Raw genomic sequence first — 25,784 nt, 5'->3', positions numbered from 1 at the left:
GCCCCGCTTAGGCCCGGGCCCGACCCGGGGCAACCGGGCCTGGGTCCGGGCTCCGGTTTTGCCCGGCCCGGGCCCAGTTTTTTTCCGGGCCGGGTCGGATTGACAGCCCTAGATCAGCTCAGCAGCGTGCTGACATACTCACCAAGGGTTTCAGTTCTTCGGTCTTTTCTTTGCACAGGGACAAGATGGGGCTTCATAACATATTTACCCCATCTTGAGGGGGAGTATTGTGATCCTTGATTCTCTCCTTTGATTAATTACCTTAATTTCCTCTATCTAGATCCATTCTTTTCTCTTATTTCCTTTCTTAAAGACTGTACAAATCTAGATACAATTTTTGTTAAACGTGCCTTTGAAAGTGTTTTCAACACCCACCAACCAGCTGTCTAATTCCAACTACCCTTATGTAATATTTTATTAATATTTTTTGGCTATATAAGGAGGGGTTGTGTAATGGTTTAAGAGCATCAAAATGCAGAGAGAAAAAAATAGAAAATAGAGAGAGAGAGAGAGAGAGAGAGAGAGAGAGAGAGAGAGAGAGAGAATTTTAAGTTTAACGGGTCGGGTTTGGGTTTATATGCCGGGTAAAAACAAAAAAAAATTCTCTTTGTTTTCTAATGGGCTTGGATTGGGCGGTGGAGTTTTTTTTGGCTTATGAAAAGCTAGGCGGCCCGCTTAGCCCTATGTGGAACTACCGTCTAGAGTGACTACTTCGGCCAAGTCTAGGAAGCTAGAGGTCTGCTTACGCCTAGGCATCTGTCTAGGCCGCTTTTTATAACACTGTTCTATAATAGAACATTTTGGGGACAAGTGATCTATTTTACCACTACGCTTCCTCTAGTTCATGGCCTGTGAGAGGTGGATTCAATTGTGAGACCCTTTATGTCATTTCGAGATTGTGAGAGGTGGATTCAGATGTGAGACCCTCTATGCCATTTCTATATGAGATGATGGACAATGCATAGGAGAAGATTTCAGATGCATGTGGTGGATATGATTGATAAGAGATAAGGATATGTTGCATTGATCTATCCATGCTACTGCTTATTACCTTAATCACAAATATTTCTATGAGAAGGATTTTTGCAATGATACGAAGATGAGGAAAGGGCGTATCGAGTATATGACTCGCATGATCCATAACATCGATGAAAGAGCACAAGCAGACTGATTTGGATGCTTGTAAGGGTAGGACCTGAGAGTTCAGAACTTCAATAGCTCTGAAGACTTGCAGTTTGTAGTCTAGGTATTAATTTGTTTAATATTCATTTTGGAGTGATTGAACAATTTGGTGCTTTGTTAATTTCCAATATTTGAACTTTTAATGTGTAGCTAGTTAGTAGGAGAGATTTGGCAAGGACACTTCTGCTCCACAATAATTTATAGTTTGTATTTTCACGCTAACTACTAGTGCATTCTGTCGTGAGTGTAACTTGAGCATTATTGAGCAAATAAAGAGAATTCAAATTTCAATTTTAATATCCTTTAAAGCTTTAACCTTAGAAGCTTATGAGTTTTCTTTTCATGAAGGTTCACTCATTAAAATGTCATCTTGAGCATGAGCGCCTTTGACTTTCTTGTTTATGAAGTTAAGGGAGAGAAATATGCGGAGAAAGACACAGAAGTTAAGAGAGAAAATATACAGGGGAAGATGTCATCTGGAGCAGGAGCACGTCTTAACTCTCTTGTTTATGACATATACAATATGAAGTTGAGAGAGAAATATGCGGAGAGGTTGCTAAAGTTGGATCCGTTTTTGTTAGAGGCATCTCCATATGATGAGTTGTTAGTAGGGTGGAGGAACCTTGTCTTTCGTATGATCCGAGTTGGCTAGATAGTGATAGTGGAGATATGGTGTATCATGATATTATTGCGATTCATAATCTACCTATTATAGAAGAAGACAAAGAAGATGCTCCACCGGCTAAGAAATACAAAGTCGAGGCTTCTTATAAGCTTTTTAGAAACTCACAGTGTTATGTTGGTTTAAAGAAATGATAATTCTATTTGTTTTAGGGTTTTGTTTTACAAGGTTTCATATTTCTCCAATTTAATTATCTAAAGTTTGAAGCATATTTCAAACCAAATTTGATTAACCCTTTAAAATAAACATGGCACTATCATTTTTGCTTCTCATATATGATTGCATAGTATGAAGGTTGTGCTTTTAAATGTGTGTAATAAATAGAAATTTATGAGTATTTTTGGGAGTCGACAATTAGTTAGAATGAAATGTAAAATTGTTGAGTTATGACCAATGTTTAAAAAAAACGATAATGCATAATGCAACGATTTGGCTCTTGTTACGGTTAAATAAAAAATACAAAAAAATATAATGTGTAACGTAGGTTATTTGATTTATTATTTGCGTTTAGAAAACATTCATAATGATTTTAATAATTAGAATCATTAAAATGTTCTAACATAACAAAAAACATTCACAAATATCAAATTATACTATCACTATTTCTTAACAAACATTTGTCAAATACATTTAATAATCATTCCAAAAGCATCAAATACATCAAGTTTGAACAAAATCACAAAAGTCTAAAGAAAATCAATGGACAAAACACTTCCAAATCATGAGTTTTAATAAATCCTACAAAATAAAATCAACATCCTCTAAAACATAATCTCTCTCCTAAGACAACTAAGTCATTGTCTTCTAGAATGATATTAGCATCCTTGGGAAGCTGTGCATCTTCAGTGGTCATCTTTAGTGGCGATCTTTTTGACCTTTTGCTAGGATGCTGCTGCAAAAACAACTTCAATCAAATTATCAAAGATTCATTCAAATAAACATAACATTGTAAGTTTCTAAAAAACTTATAAGAACCCTTGACTTTTTATTTCTTTGCTGGTGGAGCATCTTCTTTGTGTTCTTCTGCAGTAATTAGATTATTAATCACATAGACTCTTTGTTTCTTTGTCTTGTGGAGCATATTCTTTGTCTTCTTCTATAGTAGTTAGATTCTGAATCACAGCGATATCAAGATACTCCGTATCTCCACCATCACTATCTAGCCAACTCGGATCAGCCGGAAGACAAGGTTTCTACTCATAACTCATCATTAGGAGATGCTTCCTCAAACAAAATTAGATCCAACTTCTACGCCCTCGGCATATTTCTCTCTTAATTTTATATTTTACATAACATAAACAAAAGAGTTGAGGCACTTCTGCTCCATACAACATCTTTTTGAATGAGTCTTCATGAAAAGATAACTCATAAGCTTCTAAGGTTAAAGGCTTAAAGCTTTAAAGGATATTAAGATCAAAATTTGAAATTCTCCTTGATTGCTCAAAAGAGCTCCAGTTTTGCTCGCAATTGGATGCACTAGTAGTGAAGGAGAGAATGCGAACTGTAAATCAGTGTAGAGCAAGAGTGACCTTGTCAAATTTCTCTCACCAAGTAGCTATACATTCAAAGTTAAATCATCAAAACAGGACACCAATATTGTTTAATTAGACTTCAAAATGAAAATTAAGCAAATTAATACCTAGAATACGATCTGTAAGAGTCTTCTGAGCTAAGAGATTTTCAAACTCTCTTGACCCTACCTTATACACATCTAACTCCTAGTTTGCTTGTGCTTTCTCATTCATGATAGGAATCATGTGATTCATGCACTCAATAAGCCCTTTCATTATCTTCGTATCATAATAAATATTCTTCTCGCAGAAATATTTGGGATAAAGGTAATAAGTCGCAGTATGGATATGTCGATGCTACATATCCGACCATCTCTTATCGATCATATTCCACTAAGGTATGTACTTCCTCTCAATCTCATCATATGCACCTGTAATATTCTCCTTTGCACTATCCACCATCTCATATAGATAAGAGATAGAGGGCCTCACATCAGAAGCAACCTCCTATAGGACATGAACCAGAGGAAGCGTAGTTATGAAATAAAAAACATAACTCGTCCCCAAAATGCTCTATTGTAAAAGACTGAGTCCATCGGCTTCTTTACCTAACTGCTCTTTTAGAACTCTTCTGAAGAGAATATGTTCCTCAAAGGTTGTTTTAAGAAATACTACCTTAGCAATTTCATGAACAATGCGGCAAAGTGGATAATGACGGGCCTAAGCAACTCTGTCCCATTGTACTTCTTCATGAAGCTCAAAACCTAGCAATAATTATAAATAAATTGTATGACTCCTTTAGCAGCGTCAAGAGTTTCTTGGTGTATCTTCGTTTTTTCAATGTCCTCCAGTATTGTCTCTATCAGCTTCTTTCTTCTTTCTGACATTCATTAGAAGCATGACTATTAGTGATGATTTGTAAAACATGTTGCTCCCCAATCTCTTCCACCATACTATCAACACATCAGAAAAGATAATCCGTGCTCTTAATAGAAGCTGATGTAATAACTTGTAGAAAAAAGTTCCCTCCGGCAAGTGCAGAAGAAAGTTAATTAAACTTCTACTCTTTCTATTCAACTACCCATTAAACATAATAGTGCACCTATAATTTTCCTAAGTTATCGTATGAGTCGCCTTTATATCATTTATCCCTTCCACTTCATTGTTTACCACCCTTATTCTTTCCTTATACGGAAAATGAAGCTTCAACCTAGGCCCAAACTTTCCAATATGTTCTACCATCTCTGACTAGCATAGACTGTTCATGGTATTGAAGGACAGCCCGATGGCAAATATGTTACGACCGATCTTTTGTATTATCTTTGTTGAAATGGTAGATCAGAATCATCTTAGGGTTTCTCCTCATGGCTCCAAATATATAGTACAAATGGGTAATAGGTTATTAGGTCTTGACCCGATAACCCAATACTTAATTCTAATACTCCGCCTCAAGCTGGAACATATATATTAATCATGCCCAGCTTGTTACACAGAATGAAAAACATCTTAAGTGAAGTAGCTTTAGTGAGAATGACAGCTAACTGTTCTGAAGATGGAGTGAACTGAAGAGAGATCACTTTCTTTTCCCAAGCATCTCTAACAAAATTACAATCAACTTCAATGTGTTTAGTTCTCTCATGAAAATCTGGATTCTTTGCAATATGGATAACAGATTGATTATCATAATGCATAGGCATAAATCCAGGCTGAATAAAACCAAGCTCGGTCAGCAGCTTCTGTAACCATATCATCTCACAAACAATGTGCGTCATAGCTCTGTATTCTGCTTCTGCACTAGATCGAGATACTACATCTTGTTTCTTGCTCCTCCAAGTAACCAGATTTCCTCTAATAAATGTGTAAAATCTAGAAGTGGACTTTCTATCTCTAATATCTCCCGCATACCCAGCATTAGAATAGGCAGAGATGTGTAAATGTTCATGTTTCTTATACAGTAATCCTTTTCCCGGACAACTTTTAACATAAGCTAAAATTCTCAGAGCAGCAGTCCAATAAACCTCTCTAGGTTTATGCATAAACCTGCTCAGTACTCCTACTGCAAAGATAATATCAGGTCTGGTCACAGTAAGATAGATCAACTTGCCAATCAATCTCCTATATCGGCCTGCATCATCTAGGAAAAGACTATTATCACGTCACAAATCCACATTCACCTCCATAGGAGTGTTTGCTGGCTTACACCCCAAAAGGCCCAGCTCTTCTAATAAGTGTAATACATATTTCCTTTGAGATAGAAGCAAACGATCCTTTTGATATGCAATCTCAATCCCAAAAAAGTATTTAGGTTTTTTCATATCTTTGGTCACAAAGTGACGTGAAAGGTACTCCTTAGTCTCTGCTAAGGCAGCAAGGTCACTCCCAGTTAGCAAGATGTCATCAACATATACTGTCAAAATCACCAGACCATATGTAGTGCGCCGGATAAAGACGGAGTGATCAGACTAACATCGTTTGAAACTGATACCAGATATAGCAGTACTAAATTTCTCAAACCATGCTCGTGGACTCTGTTTGAGACCATACATCGCCTTTTTAAGCTTGCAGACAGTATTCTTCCCCTGAGCAACATACCTTAGAGGTTGCTCTTTATAGACTTCCTCCTACAAGTCACCATACAGTAAGGTATTTTTAACATCCAGCTAAAATATTGTCCAGTCCAGATTAACAGCCACAGAGAAAAGTAGGCGAATGGAATTGAGACGGATTACGGGAGAGAACGTCTCAAGATAGTCAATCCCATAGGTAACCCTTAGCAACAAGACGAGTTTTATATCGATCAATCAAACCATTTGTGTGATACTTCATGGTATAAACCCACCGACAACCAACCATAGTAGCACCGTCGGAAAAGATACAAGATCCCAAGTCCTTCTAAAAACAAGTGCATCTATCTCCTCATCCATGACCTGTTTCCAAGCAGGAACTAACACGACCTCCTCATAAGACCTGGGTAGAGATATAGAGGACAAGGATAAAGCAAACTGACAAGAAGAGGGAGTAAGACGGTCATAAGAAACAAAATCAGATATAGGATGATTAGTACAAGACTGTTTACCTTTCCGATGAGCAATTAGAATGTCCAGATCAGAGGAAATAAAAATATTAGGAGATAGACCTATAACGGGAGATGACTGTTCGGCTGGAGCAGAGAGAGGGATAGGAACTTTTGGACAGCGACAATACGTCAGTAGTGGCGGTGGTGCAAATGACACAGTGGAGGCATTTTGTAGTCCTGGAGAAGATCCATTAACAGAAGGAACGGAAGTAGGTAATAGAACAGTAATAGGAGCAATAGACGGAATAGGCATAGATGGATTGACAGGTGGAGATAAACCAACCGAGGAGAAGTATGGAACATACTTAAAAAAAGTTACATCTGCAAACACAAAATATCTCCTGGTTGATGGGTTATAACACCGATAACCTTTTTAAGTACCTGAGTAGCCTACAAAGACACACTTAATAGACCGTGGAGATATTTTATCCAGTCCTGGAGACAAATCCTGAACAAAACAAGTACAAGCAAAAACATGAGGAACCATAAGAAAAGGCTTTTTGTCAGGATAAAGATAGGTGAACGGTATTGTACCATTAAGAACATGAGAGGGCATCCTATTGATCAGAAAACATGCACTGAGAACAGCATCAGACCACAAATAATTTGAAACATGCATATATATCATCAGGGTTCTAGCAACATCTAAAATGTGTCTATGCTTCCTCTTAGCAACTCTATTTTATTGTGAAGTGTGAGAACATGAAGTTTGATGGATAATACTAATATTTGCACAAAAACGAGATATGTCATTTTTCATGTATTCTAACGCATTATCGGTACGAAGGATACGAATAGAGGTGGAAAATTGGTTTTTGATTTTTTTGTAAAATATTTCAAGAACAGTCGAAACCTCAAATCTCTCTTTTAATAGATAAAATCAAGTCATGCGAGAGAAGTCATTAACAAAGATAAGGAAATATCTGTAACTTTCACTGAAGGTATACGACAAGGATCCCAAACATCAGAATGGACTAACTCAAACGCAGAACTACTACGTTTATCAATACGACTCGGATAAGTGGCACGATGGTTGTAGGCTATCTAAAAATCACTGTAGATAGCTAATCCCCATCAAACACCAATGATAAAAGTTATAATTTGACGGTTTCCAGAAGGCTATAATTTAAAGACTTTCATCGATGAATGTTACAATCTGACGATCTTCATAACAACTGATGAAAGCTCTAATTAACAGCCTTCACAATTAACATCGGGAGTTATAATCTGACGACTCTCACATATCAAAGAGCTAAAACAAAGATTATAAAATGACGATCTTTGCAACGCTTTGACAGAAAGAGACTATAAATCGACGGTCTCTTCAAATCAAGACGCGGAAGTCCTCCCCGCGTACCAGCATCAAGACGTACCATGTTCACAGCCGCTGATGCAGTGCAAACGCAACTCACATTCAGCTCCAAACGCTGCAAACGCAGCTCAGATCCAGCTGCCAACGCAGCTCATATTCGACCGCAAACGCAGCCTCCGAAAGTTGCCAACGCAGCTTCCAAATCGCTGTAAACGCAGCTTCCAATTGCTGCAAATGAGCTTTCAGACGCTGTGTTCAAGCTTCTAGACACTGCGTTTGAACGCAGAATTCACGCCAGAACACGGATTTTGCGTTTGACTCGTTCAAACACGAACTGAACGGTTTAAAACCGTTTCCCACGATCTGAGGGTATCACAACTCCACTCAGGAGTGATTTAAGGAGCGGTTACATCGCATAAGTCCCACTTAGGAGCGAATTAAGAAGGCAGTTACACCCATTAATCCCTTATAAATAACTAAGAAATCAGCTTAGTTCGGATTCTTCTCCTCGGCCGCAAAGAAGAGATCCTGAGGCTGGAGAAGAGAAGGGGGATATCTTTGGATTTTTGAGAATTTTGGAGATCTAGAGATCGGTTTCTTCGGATCATCTTCTCGGTAACAGATTCTTAGGGCTATCTTCGTGCTTGGTTTGTCTAACCAATTACGGTTAAGATCAATCAATTCTTTTACAAGAGTTTAAACTCGTTCTGAGTTATTAACTCGTTTAGAGTTTTAAACTTGCCACGCAAGTCCTCCACAACGTCAAATCGTGAGGAGAAGATACCGTTCCAGTGAAATAAGACATTCGGATCGTCAACGAGAAGCAAACTCGACGCGAGCATTCGAGGGAGGTATCTCATCGCTATCGTGAAGAACTCAGACTTAAACAAAGGGAAGAATTCAGATCAATTCACCTCTCTTTTGTAATCGGAATTCAAATTTGTAATTAAGATCGAGAGAATACAAATCAAATTTCTTTCATTTTATTTACTACAAATTTTCCACCAAACAACGGTGCTTGCCCAATTCACAAGATTCACAGCCTAAAGAAGAAACAGAATATTGGATAGAAATGATAGATCTAAGCTTCGATAACGAGGGATGAACAATGCGTTGATGCCATAGTAAAGAATGATCAGATTTTTCTGCAACAAGACCAGTAGCGGGCATATTATCGTCCAAATAGTACATGCCTATTCTCTCATGCCCCGAACCAATCGTCATCCTAGTTGTTAGGTCCTGAAAAACACAATAAGAAGGAAAGAATGTTACTTTACAATTGTTGTGTTTGGTGAACTGACTGATGGACAGTAAACTAACAGGAAATTTTGGAAGATATAAGACGTCAGTAAGGGTCAATGATGAAGTAACATGGACTACTCTCCATCACCAAGAACTGGAGAGTATGTACCATCAGCAATGCAGACCGTTGGAAACTTATCAGAAAGGTTTAAAGAAACAAAGTGATCATTTATACCTGTCATATGAGAAGAGGCACCAGAATCTAATACACATGGCCTGTGAGGAGAGACAATGTAGGCATCCATACCTGAAGAGGATGCATGAGTAGCAGAATAACTATTCTGAGAGAACTCGAGTTGACGCAACCGGTCATACCCGATAACCCAATACTTAATTCTAACAATCTTCTTTCTTTCTTCTTTTTGAGTTTATCCTATCATTATCTGATGATCCTAGATATTGACAAATTGGTTCATTGGACCAAATGTTGAAGGCTGTTGGGCCTGTCTGCTGCTCCTGACTCTAATCTATGCATTTAGGCTCAATCTCCTCATTTGGATCTTCCATCCTCCCAGTCAACCTAACCATTTTGGCCCTCCTCTCTTTTCTTGACTCAATTTCCTTCAGTGTATCCGCATGAAATTTTTTTACTTGCTCCAAAAATCTTACCCTTTTCTAGTTCTGGCTAAAAGATATTTTAAACATGCTACACTTGGTGTGATTTTATGATTGCAATACTTGCAATAGACATTTGTTGGAGGTTCACCCTCCTTCGAAATACCATGCTTTCGCAAGATCTAAAATTTTTAGGCATTGTTCAATATCCTATGGCTTTGCACATCCAAACAAACTAACAAATGAAAAACACACTATTTATGAATTGGCAAACAGTAACTATTAATTCAATATCTAACTGATCATTTATTCAATAGAAATCAAGTACTTATTTACAGTTTCAGAATAATTTCATAAATCATGAAGTTAATTCAATCTAACAATAATAGTCCTAAAAGAAGATGATAACTAACAGTAACCATCATTAAAACACAACACTTAAAAGTAGTAGTCCTCAAAACCCCAAGCATTAACAAAACAGCCCTCAAAATCATGAAAATAACTGAAATTTTAAAAAAATTGAAGGAAACTGACTGTTACCTCAGCCAGCGGCGTAGCACCTCACCTTCATCGTCGGACCCCCCTTTCATTATCGAGAAGCTGGTTGGTGATGAACTGAATCAGTCCAGCTTCTCCAGCGTTGCGATTTCAGTCTTCAAATGCCGAGCTCAGTCTTCAAAGAATTGACATTGTCAAAGAGGTAGTCTTAGACTTTGAAGAGGTCTCCTTCATTGTCGAAGAGGTTGTCGTTGTCAATTAGGGTTTCAAGGTCTTGGAGTTGGCGAACGGTTGGCTCGTTGATTAGGATTTTCGAGGGCTTGGATTTGGAGAATGGATTTGGAGTTGGAGGGCTTTGGAGTCACAGAGAATTCAAAGTAGCAGTGCCAGTGACGACTAAGTAGTAGCGCCAGCGAGCATAGAGAATTTAAGGGTTTTGATTCTTGATTGGGAGAGATTAGGGGAGGCGAAGAGTCGTGACCTTTTCTGAAGTGAGGGAGGGATTTTCATTGAGATGAACAGTTGGATTTCATCCCACTAAAAATCCAACGGTTCAGATAATAATACAATCTAACCCAATAAAACGCACAGTTATGTAATGCGTTATGTAACTCGGTGCTTTTTCCACTTGAAAACGCACTGTTAAGGAACTGTTTGTTTTCTGGCTAGGTTCCGTAACAAAATCCTCATGTAATTATACAACGCGTTATAACGCATTACGATTGGTGTTTTTTTCTGCATTAGTTGTTACTTTCCAACTGTGATTCAAGAGTCGAGTTTAAGGAACACTGTAAGTGCATTATTGACTAATCAAAGGGTTTCTAGTGTTTACTCATTTATCTGTGATCTGTGGACTTTACAGTATATGACCAATCTATGATTGGAATAACTTTAAATGACATCTCCCCTACATACGCTTCTCAGACAAGTTACTCTCACTGAAGTTTCATGAATTTGTGGTCCTATGCAATCTCATTTTTAAAAGATTTGGATTATGAAAATAAAGAAGTGTCTTATAGAGAGGTCACTAAACAAATCATTCTCTGATGTAAGAACTGTTAAATCTATTACAATAACAATAACTGCCCCTATTGCTTTTATTTCAGCTATCACACTTTTTTCTCGTCTCCTACTCCATGATTCTTATCTATTAGTTTCTCTCCTTTAAGTTTTGCAAATTTTAACATTTGATCTGTTCTTATATTTTGCAGGAATACCTCGAATTTTTACAGACAAAGAACATGCAGAAGTTTCTACCCTCTTCTCACAATTCTCAGGCGGAGAAGACTCCTGTTTCAGGGATTACGTTGCAAATTCAAGGATTAATATCAATATCAGACAGGTCAATTAGACGCACCAAAGTTTTCTATAGATTCACCCATGGTGAGTTTTGCTGAAGAGAGTAGTATTTGTTTCACTGGAGGAACTGGTGACCCAACTCTGAATTCTAGCCTACTGCTATTGTCTGGGGGGGGGGAAATTCGATGGAGGCCCTTTGTAGAATGTCACATAGGGAGGAAGGAGAGGGTGACATTTGACATATCAGTGAAAATGCCTATCTATAAATGCAATCACTACCAATGTAATTACAACTGCACTAATAGATATTAGTATTATGTGCATCAAGATTCGTGATATGTCAGGTGCCATCATCTCTTTTACCTTTCTATATGATATTATAGACCCTCGATATGATTTTCCCCTTATTGTTGGAATTTATTGTCAGCAAGCCTGGCAGGTAATCTCAATGCAGGTGGAGCTAACATTTCTCGAGGCCGCTGTCTTCATCCTCTCCACGCTGTCCATGTCTTCTTGGGCCTGTGCCCAAATAATTCGAGCCCTTGAGAATTACTTCCAAGTTTGCTCAATCTCTCTCTTCATCAGCTCTCTACCTCGTCAGCAAAACGCTTCTCCATGGCAACAAGCTGAATTTGCGTAGTGTCGTGTCGCCTGAATGCTTTTATTGTGATTGCCTGTGCTCTTTTATAGGCTCAGGTCGATCTCAGGGATGGTCACTGGGAGCTTGTAAAGAGTATGATAACAGTCATACATCGAAATTGACTTGTATACCTTTGTCTTGTTGTCCTTTGTTCCTTTGAAATGGCTGTAAGACCCTCAGCATGTTATAAAATGCTACATTTGATAAATGTTTGTTTCTAGTAGTTCTATTGTAATACCCCAACCCCAACCCTTGAGAGGGTGATGAGGGTGATGTGATTAGTATTGATAGATTTGATTAGAATACTCATATCACCAAGATGCATTTTTTTTTCGGGAACCCAATTCTTAGAAACTCCAAAGTTAAGCGTGCTTAGTCTGGACAAATTCTAGGATGGGTGACCCCCTGGGAAGTTTTCCAGGGAGCATGTGAGTGAGGACAAAACGTGCTGAAAATATATGTGGTGGTTTGTGAGGCCAGTCCATCAGATCTAATAGCGTACCGACTCCGGAATTCCGGGGCGGGGCGTTACATCTATGCAGTTCCAATTTTGAATGGCGATATGAGCTTCGTGTTGGATATTGAGGAAGAGATGTAGCAAAATGTTCTGGTTGTGCTGTTGAAGTTATTTATCTCAGTAGGAGACTTTCGGTCTAAACTTAAGACGATCAAATCTTAGAATTAAGGTGGGAGGAAAAAAAGTTAGTTATTACGATTTCAAGGGTACATAACGGTTACTACATGGTTCTATGCAATTAACCTCAAAAAGGATATGTTTATAGAGCCAAGCCCATACTAATCAGAATAAATACATTCATCTTGACATGCTAATCATTAGAGACAATTGTGTTTTGCGATTAAAATAATTGGCTCTATTTTAACTGCCTATATTCATGAGTTAGAATTAAGAACAATTTAATTGTTCGGAACACCTCGCTTCGTACATGTGACGCAACGCGGAAGTAAAACCTCGAAATCCACCAAGGGTGTTCTTTGAATCCACAAAGAACGATCTCCGAATCCACGAAGAACTTCGAATCCATAAAGAACTTCGAATCCACAAAGAAAATATTGAAAGAGAAATTTTATTGATGAAAAGATATTTCTCTAGGGCTTACAATACTCTGCTTAAATAGAAAAAAATGACTCCTACTGTAACACAAATTTTACCAAAAATAGAAATAACAAAACTCTTCCTTAAAAGACTCCTTAAGATTAGTAAAGTAAATCGGTCAAATTTGGGATCAAATTGGATTTGCTTCCTAATCAAAACAGACTGCTAAAACATTACCAAATATAGTAAAAAAACTGACAAAAACGCTGATATCTCTCAATCCAGATGGAATTTGGCGAAACGGATGGTGGCAAAACAAACTTTAGTGGGTTTGGTTGGCCCCATTTTGAAAAAATACGTGATTTTCATATATAATTCGTCCACATAAACATATGCTGATATGACCCGTTCTTCGCGGTAAGTTATTTTTCTCGACTGGGTCCGCGTTTAGGCTTGTGTCTGTCCCGCTTCCACATAAACATTTTCGCCGTGCGTTCTACATCTGTCCCCTTGTTTGAAAGAGCTCGACCCTGATCTTATACTTGCATGAAGAGTTGTTTCTTCTGGCGGGTAATACTCAAACATATCCGCAACATTTAAGCTAGGAGAAATAGCCAAATCCGTAGGAAGGTCAACGACATAAGCATTGTCGCTAATCTTCTTCGGTATTTTGCATGGACCATATTTTTATTCTTCTGCTTGTTGTAGGTGCCCACTGAAAAACGCTCTTTTCGCAGAAACATCATCACCATGTCTCCCTCTTCAAACACCTTCTTCCTCTTGTGTCGGTCAGTGTCGGCCTTATATTTAGCATTAGACTTCTCTATCTTCTCCTTCACTTCTTGTTGGACATCACATATCTTTTCGGCCATATAATCTGCAGGAATACTCTGTCCTGGAAGCTTAGGCAGTAAAACTAAATCAAGATAATGATTCAGAAGCCTTCCATATACAATCACAAAGGGAGCCTTGACTATAGTTGGACTCTCCATACAGTTAAAAACAAATTCAGTATGTGCCAGAGCAAGATCCCACTGTTTCGTACGATCGCCAGAGATGGATCTAAGAAGGTTACTGAGAGTGTGATTTACCACTTCAATTTGTCCGTTCGTTTGAGCGTGGTAAGCAGTACTGAATTTAAGTGAATAATTAAAGCACTGCCACAAGGTCCTCCAAAAGTGGGATAAGAACTTGGAATCGCGGTCAGATGTGATAGATTTTGGTACTCCATGAAGGCGAACTATCTCCCGAAAAAAATTTGGTAATGTTGCTAGCATCTATTGTCTTCTTACATGGAATAAAGTACGACATCTTTAAAAATCTGTCAACAACAACAAAAACAGAATCCATGCATCGTTAGGTTCTAGGGAGTCCCAATACAAAATCCATCGAGATATCATGCCATGGTGCATCAGGAACAGGTAAGGGTGTAAATAATCCCGTATTTTGGGAATGTCCCTTAGCAACTTAACAAACTGGATAACGCCGCACATATTTTTTTGTTCCCTTCTTCAGCTGAGGCCAGTAATATCACTCTTCAATGGAAGCAATCGTCTTATCACGTCCCAAATGCTCTCCTAACCCACCAACATGAAGGTCTCATATTATCTGCTCTCTTAGTGAAGTCTGAGGTATGCACAACCGATTTCCATGAAATAAATAACCATCCTGGATATGAAAACCTCTAACAACTTGATTTTGTTAGCAGTCGTTCCAAATCCTCTTAAGGTCTTCGTCTTCTGCATATAGGTCCTTAAGGTATTCAAACCAGTTACTTTTGCCTACAATGTCACAAACAAACCAGCTCTCTGACTAAGTACATCTGCAACCTTATTCTGCTGCCCAGACTTGTGATTCAAAACAAAGGTGAAACGTTGCAGAAACCCGATCCAACGAGCATGCAAACGATTAATGGTAGTCTGACTATTGATGAACTTTAAAGCCTGATGGTCAGTATTAAGTAGAAACTCTCGCGAGATCAAATAGTGCTCCCAATGTTTCAAAGACTAAACTATGGCATATAACTCTAGTTCATATGTGGTCCACTTCTGTCGAGCTTTGCTGAGCTTCTCACTATAGAAAGCAACTGGACACCATTCTTGGGATAGAACATCACCAATTCCTATGATAGACATATCACAATCAACTTCAAACGCCTTTTAAAAATCTAGAAGAGCAAGCACTGGTGCTATAGATAACTTCTCATTGATCAGTGCAAAGCTACGGTCCGCATCTTCCCCCCAATTAAACTTGTCTTTCTTCATGCATTCAGTGATAGGCGCTATAATGCTACTGAAATTTCTGACAAATTTACTGTAGAAAGTTTCTAGGACATGAAAAATACGAACTTCGCTGACAGTCTTTGATGTAGGCCAATCTCGAATAGCACGCACCTTCTCTTCATCAACATGGATGCCCTCTGCACTAACGATAAAGCCTAGGAATACAATGCTACTGGTCATGAAGTTATACTTTTTTAGATTAATGTACAACTTGTTTTCTTTCAAAGCTGTTAGTACCTCCCTCCAGTGGTCTAGATACGTGGCCTCTGTCTGACTATAAATTAGGATATCATCGAAGTAAACTATAATGAACTTGCTGATAAATGGTTTTAATACGTGATTCATCAACCGTATGAATGTGCTAGGAACATTAGAAAGGCCAAAAGGCATGATCAACCATTCATACATGCCTTTTTTTGTCTTGAAGGCAGTCTTCCACTCATCTCCTTCTCTAATCCGAATCTGATGATAACTACTCCTGAGATCTATTTTGGAGAATACTTTTGATCCAGACAACATATCTAGCATGTCTTCTAGGCGAGGGATAGGAAATCAATAGTTCACATTAATCTTATTAATAGCCTACTATCCACACACATGCGCCACTCTCCATTCTTCTTTAGGACTAGTAACACTGGCACGGTACACGGACCCATGCTAGCTCGTATAAGGCCTTTTTGGATGAGCTCATCTACCTGTTTCTGCAAAATCTCTCCTTCCTTTAGGCTCATCCGATACTGTGGTAGATTCGGTAGCCGGGATCCAGGGATGAAGTCGATCTGATGTTGAATATCTCGAAGCAATGGTAACTCGAAAGGAATTTCATCAGGCATAACTGCATCAAATTGTTGCAAGAGGGTCTGTACTTCAGGTGAAACTTTGGTGGAGGCAGAATCCTCGTTTCCTAATACCACAAGAGCATAAACCTTGTCAGACTGCTTCACATCTTTTATAAAATCTTCATTGTCAACAACTAAAAAAGTATTCTTTTTAGCAACATTTGTTTTGACTGACCCCTTCTCTGTTAGAGGCTTGAGCACAACTCGGCGCCCATCCTTCTTAAAAATATAAACGTTATCCTTCCCTCTGTGTGTGTCATCAACATCAAACTATCATGGCCTACCTAACAGCATATGTCAAGCATCCATCTATATTAACTACATCACACAATGCCTCATCAACATAATTTCGGCCAATGGAAAAAGATACCCGACACACCTCATCAACCTGCATGTCATTACCCTTATGAATCCAACCGATCTTGTAGGGAGCGGGATGTTTCTGTCTTCAAACTTAATTTCTCTACCATGCATCGAGAGACAATATTCTTGCTGCTACCACTATCAATGATAACATCACAGGTCTTTTGTTTCACAGTGCATCTCGTGCGAAAGATATTATGCCTCTGTGGTGGTTCTTCTGCCTTTGGAGCCAATAATAGTCATCGCACAACACACGAGAGTTGATCCCCATCATTAGGATCCACCCCATCACCTCCATAATCTTCAGCATCGTCTTGGTCTATATCCTCCTCTTCATGATCCACCATATTCACAACACTTCTTTTAGGGCACTGATTGGATTGATGACCAAGTTGTCCGCATCTATAGCACTTGATTGGATCGGGTTTGGCATATAGGTTCGGTGATGTAGCCTTCTTTGCTGTTGTGGTTGCTAGACATGTACCCTTCTTAGTTATAGCATCTTGATCAGAAACAGTTTGAGACTATTTATTCCCACCACGATTAAAGCTCATGCGCGACCCGTCGGAAGCTTCCCACGATCCTCTATTATTCCATCCAAGTTGTCGCCCCACCTTTTCGGCTAGGCTAACTATGTCAGTCAAGGTATATGTCTGTTGCAAATATACACGATCCTGAATTGCAACCTCAATCCCCCAGTATATCGAGATATCTGTTGGGCCTCGTTCTCATTTAAATTGTTGCGGGATGACAGCCGATAAAATTTCTGCGTGTACTCATCAACTGTTCTTCCACCTTGTTTACAATTTTGGTATTGTCTGAATAAGACTTGCTCATAATCACCCGGCAAGAAATGGGCTTTCACTAGTTTCTTCATCTTTTCCCACCTATCGAATTTCAGTTTTCCTTGATGAGATCGATTCATACAAACTGATTTCCACCAAGTTGATGCTCCACATTTAAGTCGGTAGGCTACCAATTTTACCTTATGCTCATCTGTGATCTCTATATACTCAAAGAACCTCTCTACTTGTACAATCCAATAAAGAAACTCTTCGATATGAAGTTTCCCATTAAAAGATGGCAGATCCATCTTCATTTTGAACCCTCCAGTATCATAACTATCCCTTTATCGACGGTCTCTACAATAATCATCGCGGCGTGGGAATTCATAGTTATCATCATCGCTGTTGAATTCATCACATGGAGTCGGCTCCGTCATTGGCGACCATCAACGCGATTTCGAACTCCTCCCGTGTTCAGATGCTCCACTGCCGACGCAAATCACTCTATGACAGTCTTCATCTGATTAACATCGATCTTCAACTGATTAACATCGGTCTCATCGAATTTAGTTCGAGAAAAAAGGGGCTTCATCACCTGTCATCGGATCGGATAAACAAAGCTCTGATACCAATTGACGCAGCACGAAAGTAAAACCTCAGAATCCACCAAGAGTGTTCTCTGAATCCACAAAGGACGATCTCCGAATCCACGAAGAACTTCAAATCCACAAAGAAAATATTGAAAGAGAAATTTTATTGATGAAAAGATATTCCTCTAGGACTTACAATACTCTGCTTAAATAGAAAAGAAACAAGCTAGACTTCTTATTATGACTCAAACTTTACCAAAAATAGAAATAACAAAACTCTTCCTTAAAAGACTCCTTAAGATTAGGAAAGTAAATTGATCAAATTTGGGATCAAACCAGATTTGCTTCATAATCAAAACAGACTCCTAAAACATTACCAAAAATAGTAAAAAAAACTAATAAAAACGCTGATATCTCTCAATCCGGACGAAATTTGACAAAACGGACGGCGGTAAACCGAACATCGGTGGGTTTGATTGGCCCCGTCTTGAAAAAATACGCAATTTTCATATGTAATTCATCCGCATAAACATATGCTGATATCACCTGTTCTTCGCGGCAAGTTATTTTCCTCGATCGGGTCCGCGTTTGGGCTTGTGTCTGTCTCATTTCCACATGAACATGTCCGTCGTGTGTTCTATATCAACATGACAAGTTATCATAACTGTTCTATATTAAACAGGTCACAGTGGTTTCGTGCAAATCCCCAAAGTTCATGGTAGTTATAAATTTTACCCTTCAAAGAAAGTAGTCAATGCACGCTATAGGGACTTTTTAAGGGTTTTTTTTATTTTAAAAAGATATATATGACTTAAAGCTAGCCAAGGAGGAGGAGGAGAAGTTAGGTATTATAATGAATTATAGAAGATTCTCATTGAGCTTCCTTGCATCTTTCTTGAACAAGTCTTCGATCTAAAGTTGAATGATGGACTCTAAATCCTTAATAAAATGATCATAAAACACAGACTTCAGAAAATTCCGGTCATGAGCATGTGCCTTGACCCAGTCAACAAATTAGAAGGAAAAAAATGTAATTTCTCAATCATGAGTAAGTGCCTAATTAAATAGCTGCCCTTGTTGTATAACCCCCCTTTATTGAAAAAAATACGATTAGGAGTTGACTAGGGGCTCGTAGTCCTTACGAAAATGCTTTTTAACTCACGGGCCCACCCCCCCTGGTTTTCGCTCTTGCGAGCTGCCCGCGAGTTTGGGTGGCGCGAGTTAAAAAGCAGAACTCTAAGTCCTTCATGATATGAATCTACTTTCCCTACTGAAAAGTTCACAAGAGATTATCTTGTTTGTGACATTTACTTTAAAAAAGAGAACAGATTTTTCATAACGAACCCAATATTTAGACTGCGTAGTTTTTTGAACTAATTAAAGTGCAATCATATTTAATAGACAAGAACAATGTTAAGTACAATCATATTTAGAACAATGTTAAGAACAATGTTAAGTACAATCATACAACTTGGCTTTGATGCGTTACATATACCACGCAGGATCATATTTAGAACAACAAAAAGTTATTTCATTTAAGAAAATGGGCTTTTAACAAATAATACGGATATGATCTATCGGGTCCGATATGACTAATAAAATGAATATCATAAATAATTTATTTCTTGATGGTCAATCTGGTAAAACCACCTATCATTTAACTTAAAAGCCATTATTTTTCGTATATTGCTTTCCGAGCACTATATTATACATATTTAAAAAAATAAAATAAAAGAAAAAAAGGAGGAGTGCACAATTGGACCAGACTCCATCTGACCATTGTCTGCCCTTGGCAGGTTTTGTTTCACAATATTATTCTTAGCCAATAAAGAGGGTAACATGATAGAGTAAATTGAGTGGTATTAGGGGTATATCCCTAACCACAACTCTAACCACACGTCCTCTCTATTTTGATACAGTGCACCAGGCCTCACATGAGATTTTAAAATTTTAAAATCCCTTGTAAGGCCTAGTGTACTGTAGCAAAATAGAGAAGGGGTGTGGTTAGAGTTGTGGTTGGGGATGTGCCCGTATCATTTTCCAACATGATATGGCTACTCTAGAGTCATACTATCACACGATAGGGACCACACTCCATTTGTGTTGAATATCCCTGGTCTCTCTATTTTCAAATTGACCAATGATCTCTTTGTTAGTTTGAGTGATATATATCCTTTTCTGCTTCCGTGTGCCATAACTACCCTTACGTCCATCCTATCAAAGTTCAACAGAATAGTTGTACTTTCTTTTCATATATATATATATATATATTCTCCACCTCTCTCTCGATCGACACAAATTAAACTTGTCCAAAAGCAAACAGTAACGAGCAAGCAATATATGGGTCCGTTGGTGATGGCCTCTCAGCTAGCCACCGGCCTGGGGGTCGCGTGGAGGTGCCGGCGGTGGCAAACGGGACGGGGCGGGTCGCGTGCCTCTGCTCGCGGTGGTCCGACGGTGATGCCGGCTGTCGCACATGCGCAGGTCCGGCCGGATGGCCTGCCGCAGCTGCGGTGGGTCGGGGACAGCCGAACCGCACCGGTCTCGGTGGCAGTGAAGCCTAAGAGGAGTGCTCGCTGATCAGATGCTAGAGAGGGAGAGAGAGGACTCGATGCCATCGTGCGCGTTGTATTTTTTTTTTTTTTTTTGTGTTAATTATTATATGAAAATGGTTACCCAAAACTAGTACGATCACCATGGAGTTTCATATTTTATTATGCGCTTAATTTATAATTAGACTTTTGCTTCTTGTTCTAATGAGAAAACATGAATCCCAAGCCATGTGACCTCTTAAGTTTTTCCCCCGACCTGATAATTATGTTGAAAACTATAACTTCTTTCGGTCAGAAATAAAACTGGTGTGAACATAGTGAAGTTTATGTGTGTAGATATCTTCTAGTTGCTAATGAGTTAGTAATTGAACTCAGAGAACAAGGAAGAGGATTTCTTTGAGGGGGCTCCGATAATGGGTAAGGGTTTTCTTTTTTCTTTTGTTGTTTTCTGAAGGAGATCGACCCTCCTTTTATAGGGGCTAACCCCACTATCTCCACCCCCTCAAATCCGCCCCTTGAGAGATATTCTCTCAACAGAACCCACTTTCTTTCCACGTTCTTCTCAAACGAACGTTGATTTGGTCATCTATGACCAGGTCAAGCTAACATCTCCACTTGACCAAATCAACCAAGTGATATGCCTCCCACTATCCGTGAGATCAGATGTTTCTGCTTATCATTACTCCCACTATCCGTAGAGAGTAACTCTTATTTCATTATTCATAAAATTTTACTTGGACTTATTTATTCCTAAGTCCCATCAAACTTACATGTTTGATAAAAGATTCTGGTGGTATTTCTTTTGTCAAAGGATCAACAATCATATTTGTAGTAGGGATATAAGTCACTTTGACTTCTCCCTTTTCTACAATATCTCGAATATAGTGATATTGGATCTTAATATGTTTTTCTTTGGAGCTATTCGCGTCACTATTGATTAAGCTAATTGCTGCTTGATTATCACAATAAATATTAATAGGTCATTCTAACAAATTGAGATTAAGATCAATCAAAAATCGTCTTATCCAAATAGCATGTGTAGTTGCCATACTGCAAGCTATATATTCAGCTTCTTGCGTATATCTAGCAACACACCATTGTTTCTTGCTACTCCAAGAAACAGCTCCTCCTCCAAAGATGAATAAGTGTCCTGAAGTGGACTTTTCATCATTTTTATCACCTCCGAAATCAGCATCGAAATAACCGAGGAGTTCAAGCGAATCAGCTTGATAAACTAATCTATGAGTCAATGTGCATCTGATATACTTCATAATCCTTTTAACAGCTTCCCAATGTGCTGGTCCTAGATTACTTTGATATCGACTGACTAGACTCACAGCATAAGCTATATCAGGTCTGGTGCATAACATTGCATACATCAAGCTTTCAATTGCTTGAGCATAAGGAACATCTAATGGCTTCTGCCCTTCTCCAGGGTTTTGCTCTTTACATAATCTATTTCCTATAACCAACGGAGTTGGTGCCGGATTGGAATTCTCCATTCCAAACCTTTTAAGAACTAATCTTAAATATTGAGTTGGTGCCGGATTGGAATTCTCCATTCCAAACCTTTTAAGAACTAATCTTAAATATTTTTCTTGGTTTAAACTTAGCATTCTAGACTTTCTATCTCGAATTATTTGAATTCCAAGAATGTATGATGCATCTCTCATGTCTTTCATCTCAAACTTTTCGCTGAGATCTGCCTTGATTTTATTCAACATTACTATGTCATTTCCAGCGAGCAATATATCATCTACATATAAAGATAATATAGTAAACTTGCTCCCACTTTTCAAGACATATACACAATTATCTAATTTATTTTCAATAAAACCAAGTTTAGTAACTGCATCATGAAATTTGAGATACCATTGTCTAGAAGACTGTTTTAAACCATATAGAGATTTCATTAATTTGTAAACTTTATGTTCCTGTTCTTTCACCTAAAAACCTTCAGGTTGTTGCATATATATTGCTTCCTTCAACTCTCCGTTAAGGAATGTAGTTTTAACATCCATTTGGAATAACTCCAAATCAAGATATACAACAATAGCCAAAATAATTCTAATGGATGCAAATTTAGCTACAGGAGAATATGTCTCCTGAAAATCTATTCTTGCCTTCTGGTTATAACCCTTGGCAACTAACCGTGCTTTGAATTTATCAATAGATCCATCAACACGATATTTATTTTTGAGCACCCATTTGCATCCTATGGCTTTTCTATTTTCTGGTAGATCACATAACTCCCATACCTTATTCTTTTCTATGGAATCAAGTTCTTCTCTCATAGATTCTAGCCACAAAGCTGATTCATGCGATTTCATCGTATCAGAAAAGGTTAAGGGATCTTGTTCTTCTACATTTGTATCTACCGAAAAACAGGATGGCTCACATGAATACAAATAGTAATCATCCATCCATGAAGGTTGTGTTCTTTGCCTTTTGTTGCCTACAACCGGTTGATTAGGTACATTATTTTCCATAGGTATTTCATCATTTTCAAGGTTAAGTTCATTCTCAATATCGGGGTTATTAGTGGGAACAACACTGTAATAATCATCATCTATTACAGTTAGAGGTTCTGTTTCCTCTCGAACTTGTTTCTCTTCCTCTAGATTCTCTAGAAATGTAGCATCTTTGTTTTCAATAACTCCTTTTTCTTTATTGTAGAATTTATAACCTTTTGATTTTTCTGAATACCTTATGAATTTACACTTTATTGTTTTAAAATCCAACTTATCTCTAAGTTGACATGGAATGAGAACATGAGCTATAGATCCCCACTTTCTGAGATGACTTAAATTAGGTTTTCTTCCATTCCATAATTCATAAGGTGTAAATACAACTGATTTGGTGGGAATTCTATTTAAAATATAGTTTGCAGTTAACAATGCTTCTCCCTAAAAGATTTTAGAGAGACCAGAATGAGACAACATGCATCTAACTACATTTAATAATGTTCTATTTTTTCTTTCAGCAACATCATTCTGTTGTGGTGTATACGGCATTGTCGTATGCCTTTTAATTCTATGCTGAATACAATAACTTTCAAATTCTTTAGAATTATATTCTCCACCTCTATCAGTTCTCAGAATTTTAATTTTCAATCCAAGTTGGTTTTTAACTTCTGTCTTATATCTCTTAAAGCAGTCAAAAGCTTCTAATTTTCTGGATATACGATAGACGTGTGCAAACTTGGAATAATCATCTATAAAAGTAATAAAATATTCTTTATTACTACGAGTTTTGATACTTAGGGGACCACAAATGTCCGAGTGTATCAACCCTAAAAGTTCATTGGCTCTCTGTCCACCAATAAAAGTTTTTTTGGTCATTTTACCAGTTAAACAATGTTCACATGGTGGTAATTGAACATTAGATAGTGCATGAAGCAAGTTCATTCTGATAATTTCTTTTATTTTTGAAATACTAGCATGTCCTAGTCTAGAATGCCACAATTCAGATTTAGAAATATAACAAGACAAGTAGTTCAAATTCAAAATTTTATTATTAGAATTATTATAAACTACTGGAAGAATACATAATTCATGCCCGGGCACATATTTTCCCATAGCATACACTTTATTATTCTTGCCTATAGAAACCCTGTTATTATTGACCTCACTTCCAGTCCTTTCTTCATCAAGCTGGGAACAGAGATCAGATTGCGTCGAATTCCTGACGCATAGAACACATCTTTGAGGACAAGAATGCTGTCCCCAAGATCCAATTTATACGAACCAATACCTTCTACATCGAGATAGGTATTATTTCCCATATAGATTCTCTGTTCTCCTTTCTTCATCTCGGTGAATTCTGCTACTCCATTCTTGTCCTTTGCAATATGCCTAGTCACACCGGAGTCGATCTACTAACCACTGATATCCGTCATCACAGCATTACATTCCGTCACACCGACGAATTCTCTTTTGCTAGTACCCCTTTGTTCTGGATGCTTATAGCCTCCCTTATTCTCTTGCTTTTCACCTTGTGGGTAATTAGGTTTGAAATGCCAGAACTTTCCACAATTGTAGCAGGCTCCGCGGGGTACTTTCTTTCTCTTGAACTGCTGCGATTTTGGTCCTCACGGTTGTGGTTTACTAGAACCAGGGTTTTTATAGCTTTCAGCATTATGTCTCTGGCGGACATAATTCAGCTCTTGCTGCACCATATTCAGTTCTGGTTCCTTCCTACTGGCTATTAAATCTTGTTCTATCGCTAGGTGCATAGGAAGATCAGTGACAGACTTAATGGCAGGATTCATTCTTAATGTGGTGGCAGCCACAGCAAGTGAAGGGGGAAGACTATTCAAAATGGTTGCCACTTGCATTCTTTCTGGGATTTCAGTCCCAGCTGTGGATAAGTCCTTAGCCATGACAATCATTTTATTTATATGCTCTACGATATTGTCTCCCTCTTGCATACGACAAGAATTATACTTATGCAAGAGGAGTTGAATGTTAACTTCAGAAGCAGTGTCGTATTTTTCTTTTATTGCATTCCACATGTCCATGGAAGTCTTATAAGTTTTAAAAACTTTGATTAAATTATCTTCCATGAACATGAGCATAAGACTTTTCACCTTTTTGTCTTTCGACTTTCACTGCTCAAACTCTTTCTTTTCTTCAGGTGTTGATTTATCAGTAAGGGTTGGAACAGTGGTTTTGATTACATCATCAATGTTGTCATGCATAAGAGTATATCCTATTTTTCTATGTCATGTATCATAATTACTGCCATTAAATTTGTCAATTTTTCCTAGTTCTGTTAGAACGAGTTTACTAGCCATTTGGTAAAGAACTAAAACTGATTTTAATTTTAAAATTTGTATAAGATTGATATTTTGACAATTATACTAAAAATAAAGTTAGATAAATAAATAAATTAATTAAAATGAACCTGATTTTTGTGAGTTGAGAAACGAAGCTCCAATTTGAGCGAGAGTGTCACTCAGCGGTGTAGATTGAATCAGCACTTGTCGAAGTTTTGTCATCGTTTCTGACTAGATTTGGAGATGATCAACTTGGAACAGCCGGGCCAGCAAATAGCACTAATCACCCAAGGCCTAACGAGAAGGCCCAACAATTTTGTTTCTAAAATCCAACTTTGATTGGGCGTGGCAACATACAACACTCAAGGCTTTGAGAAATAAAAATGGGTTGTTTACTAGTCACTCAAGGCTTTTCGGATCTGAGCAGAAGTATTAACTAGGCCCAATTAATAGGCTAGCAAACAGTAGGAAGGCTAGTAAACAAT

At 38.1% G+C, this 25,784-nt stretch overlaps 1 protein-coding gene across 3 annotated transcripts in view; it reads left to right on the top strand.

Annotated features, from left to right (window-relative positions):
• Positions 1–12,280, top strand: part of LOC109823743 (alpha-ketoglutarate-dependent dioxygenase alkB) — a 23,848-nt gene extending 11,568 nt beyond the window's left edge. For 2 of the 3 annotated variants that reach the window (XM_020390107.1, XM_020390109.1), the window contains one exon: positions 11,330–12,280. In XM_020390107.1, coding sequence (XP_020245696.1) covers positions 11,330–11,469 — 140 coding nt within the window. In that variant the 3' untranslated portion in view covers positions 11,470–12,280. The remainder of the gene's footprint in view (positions 1–11,329) is intronic. The other variant, XM_020390108.1, reaches the window with a different exon arrangement.

This window comes from Asparagus officinalis, chromosome 9 (assembly GCF_001876935.1).
Source record: "Asparagus officinalis chromosome 9, Aspof.V1, whole genome shotgun sequence".
NCBI classification, from domain to species: Eukaryota; Viridiplantae; Streptophyta; class Magnoliopsida; order Asparagales; family Asparagaceae; genus Asparagus; species Asparagus officinalis.
The sequence above is the reverse complement of the archived record's forward strand: the minus strand, read 5'-3'. Positions and strand labels throughout refer to the sequence as shown.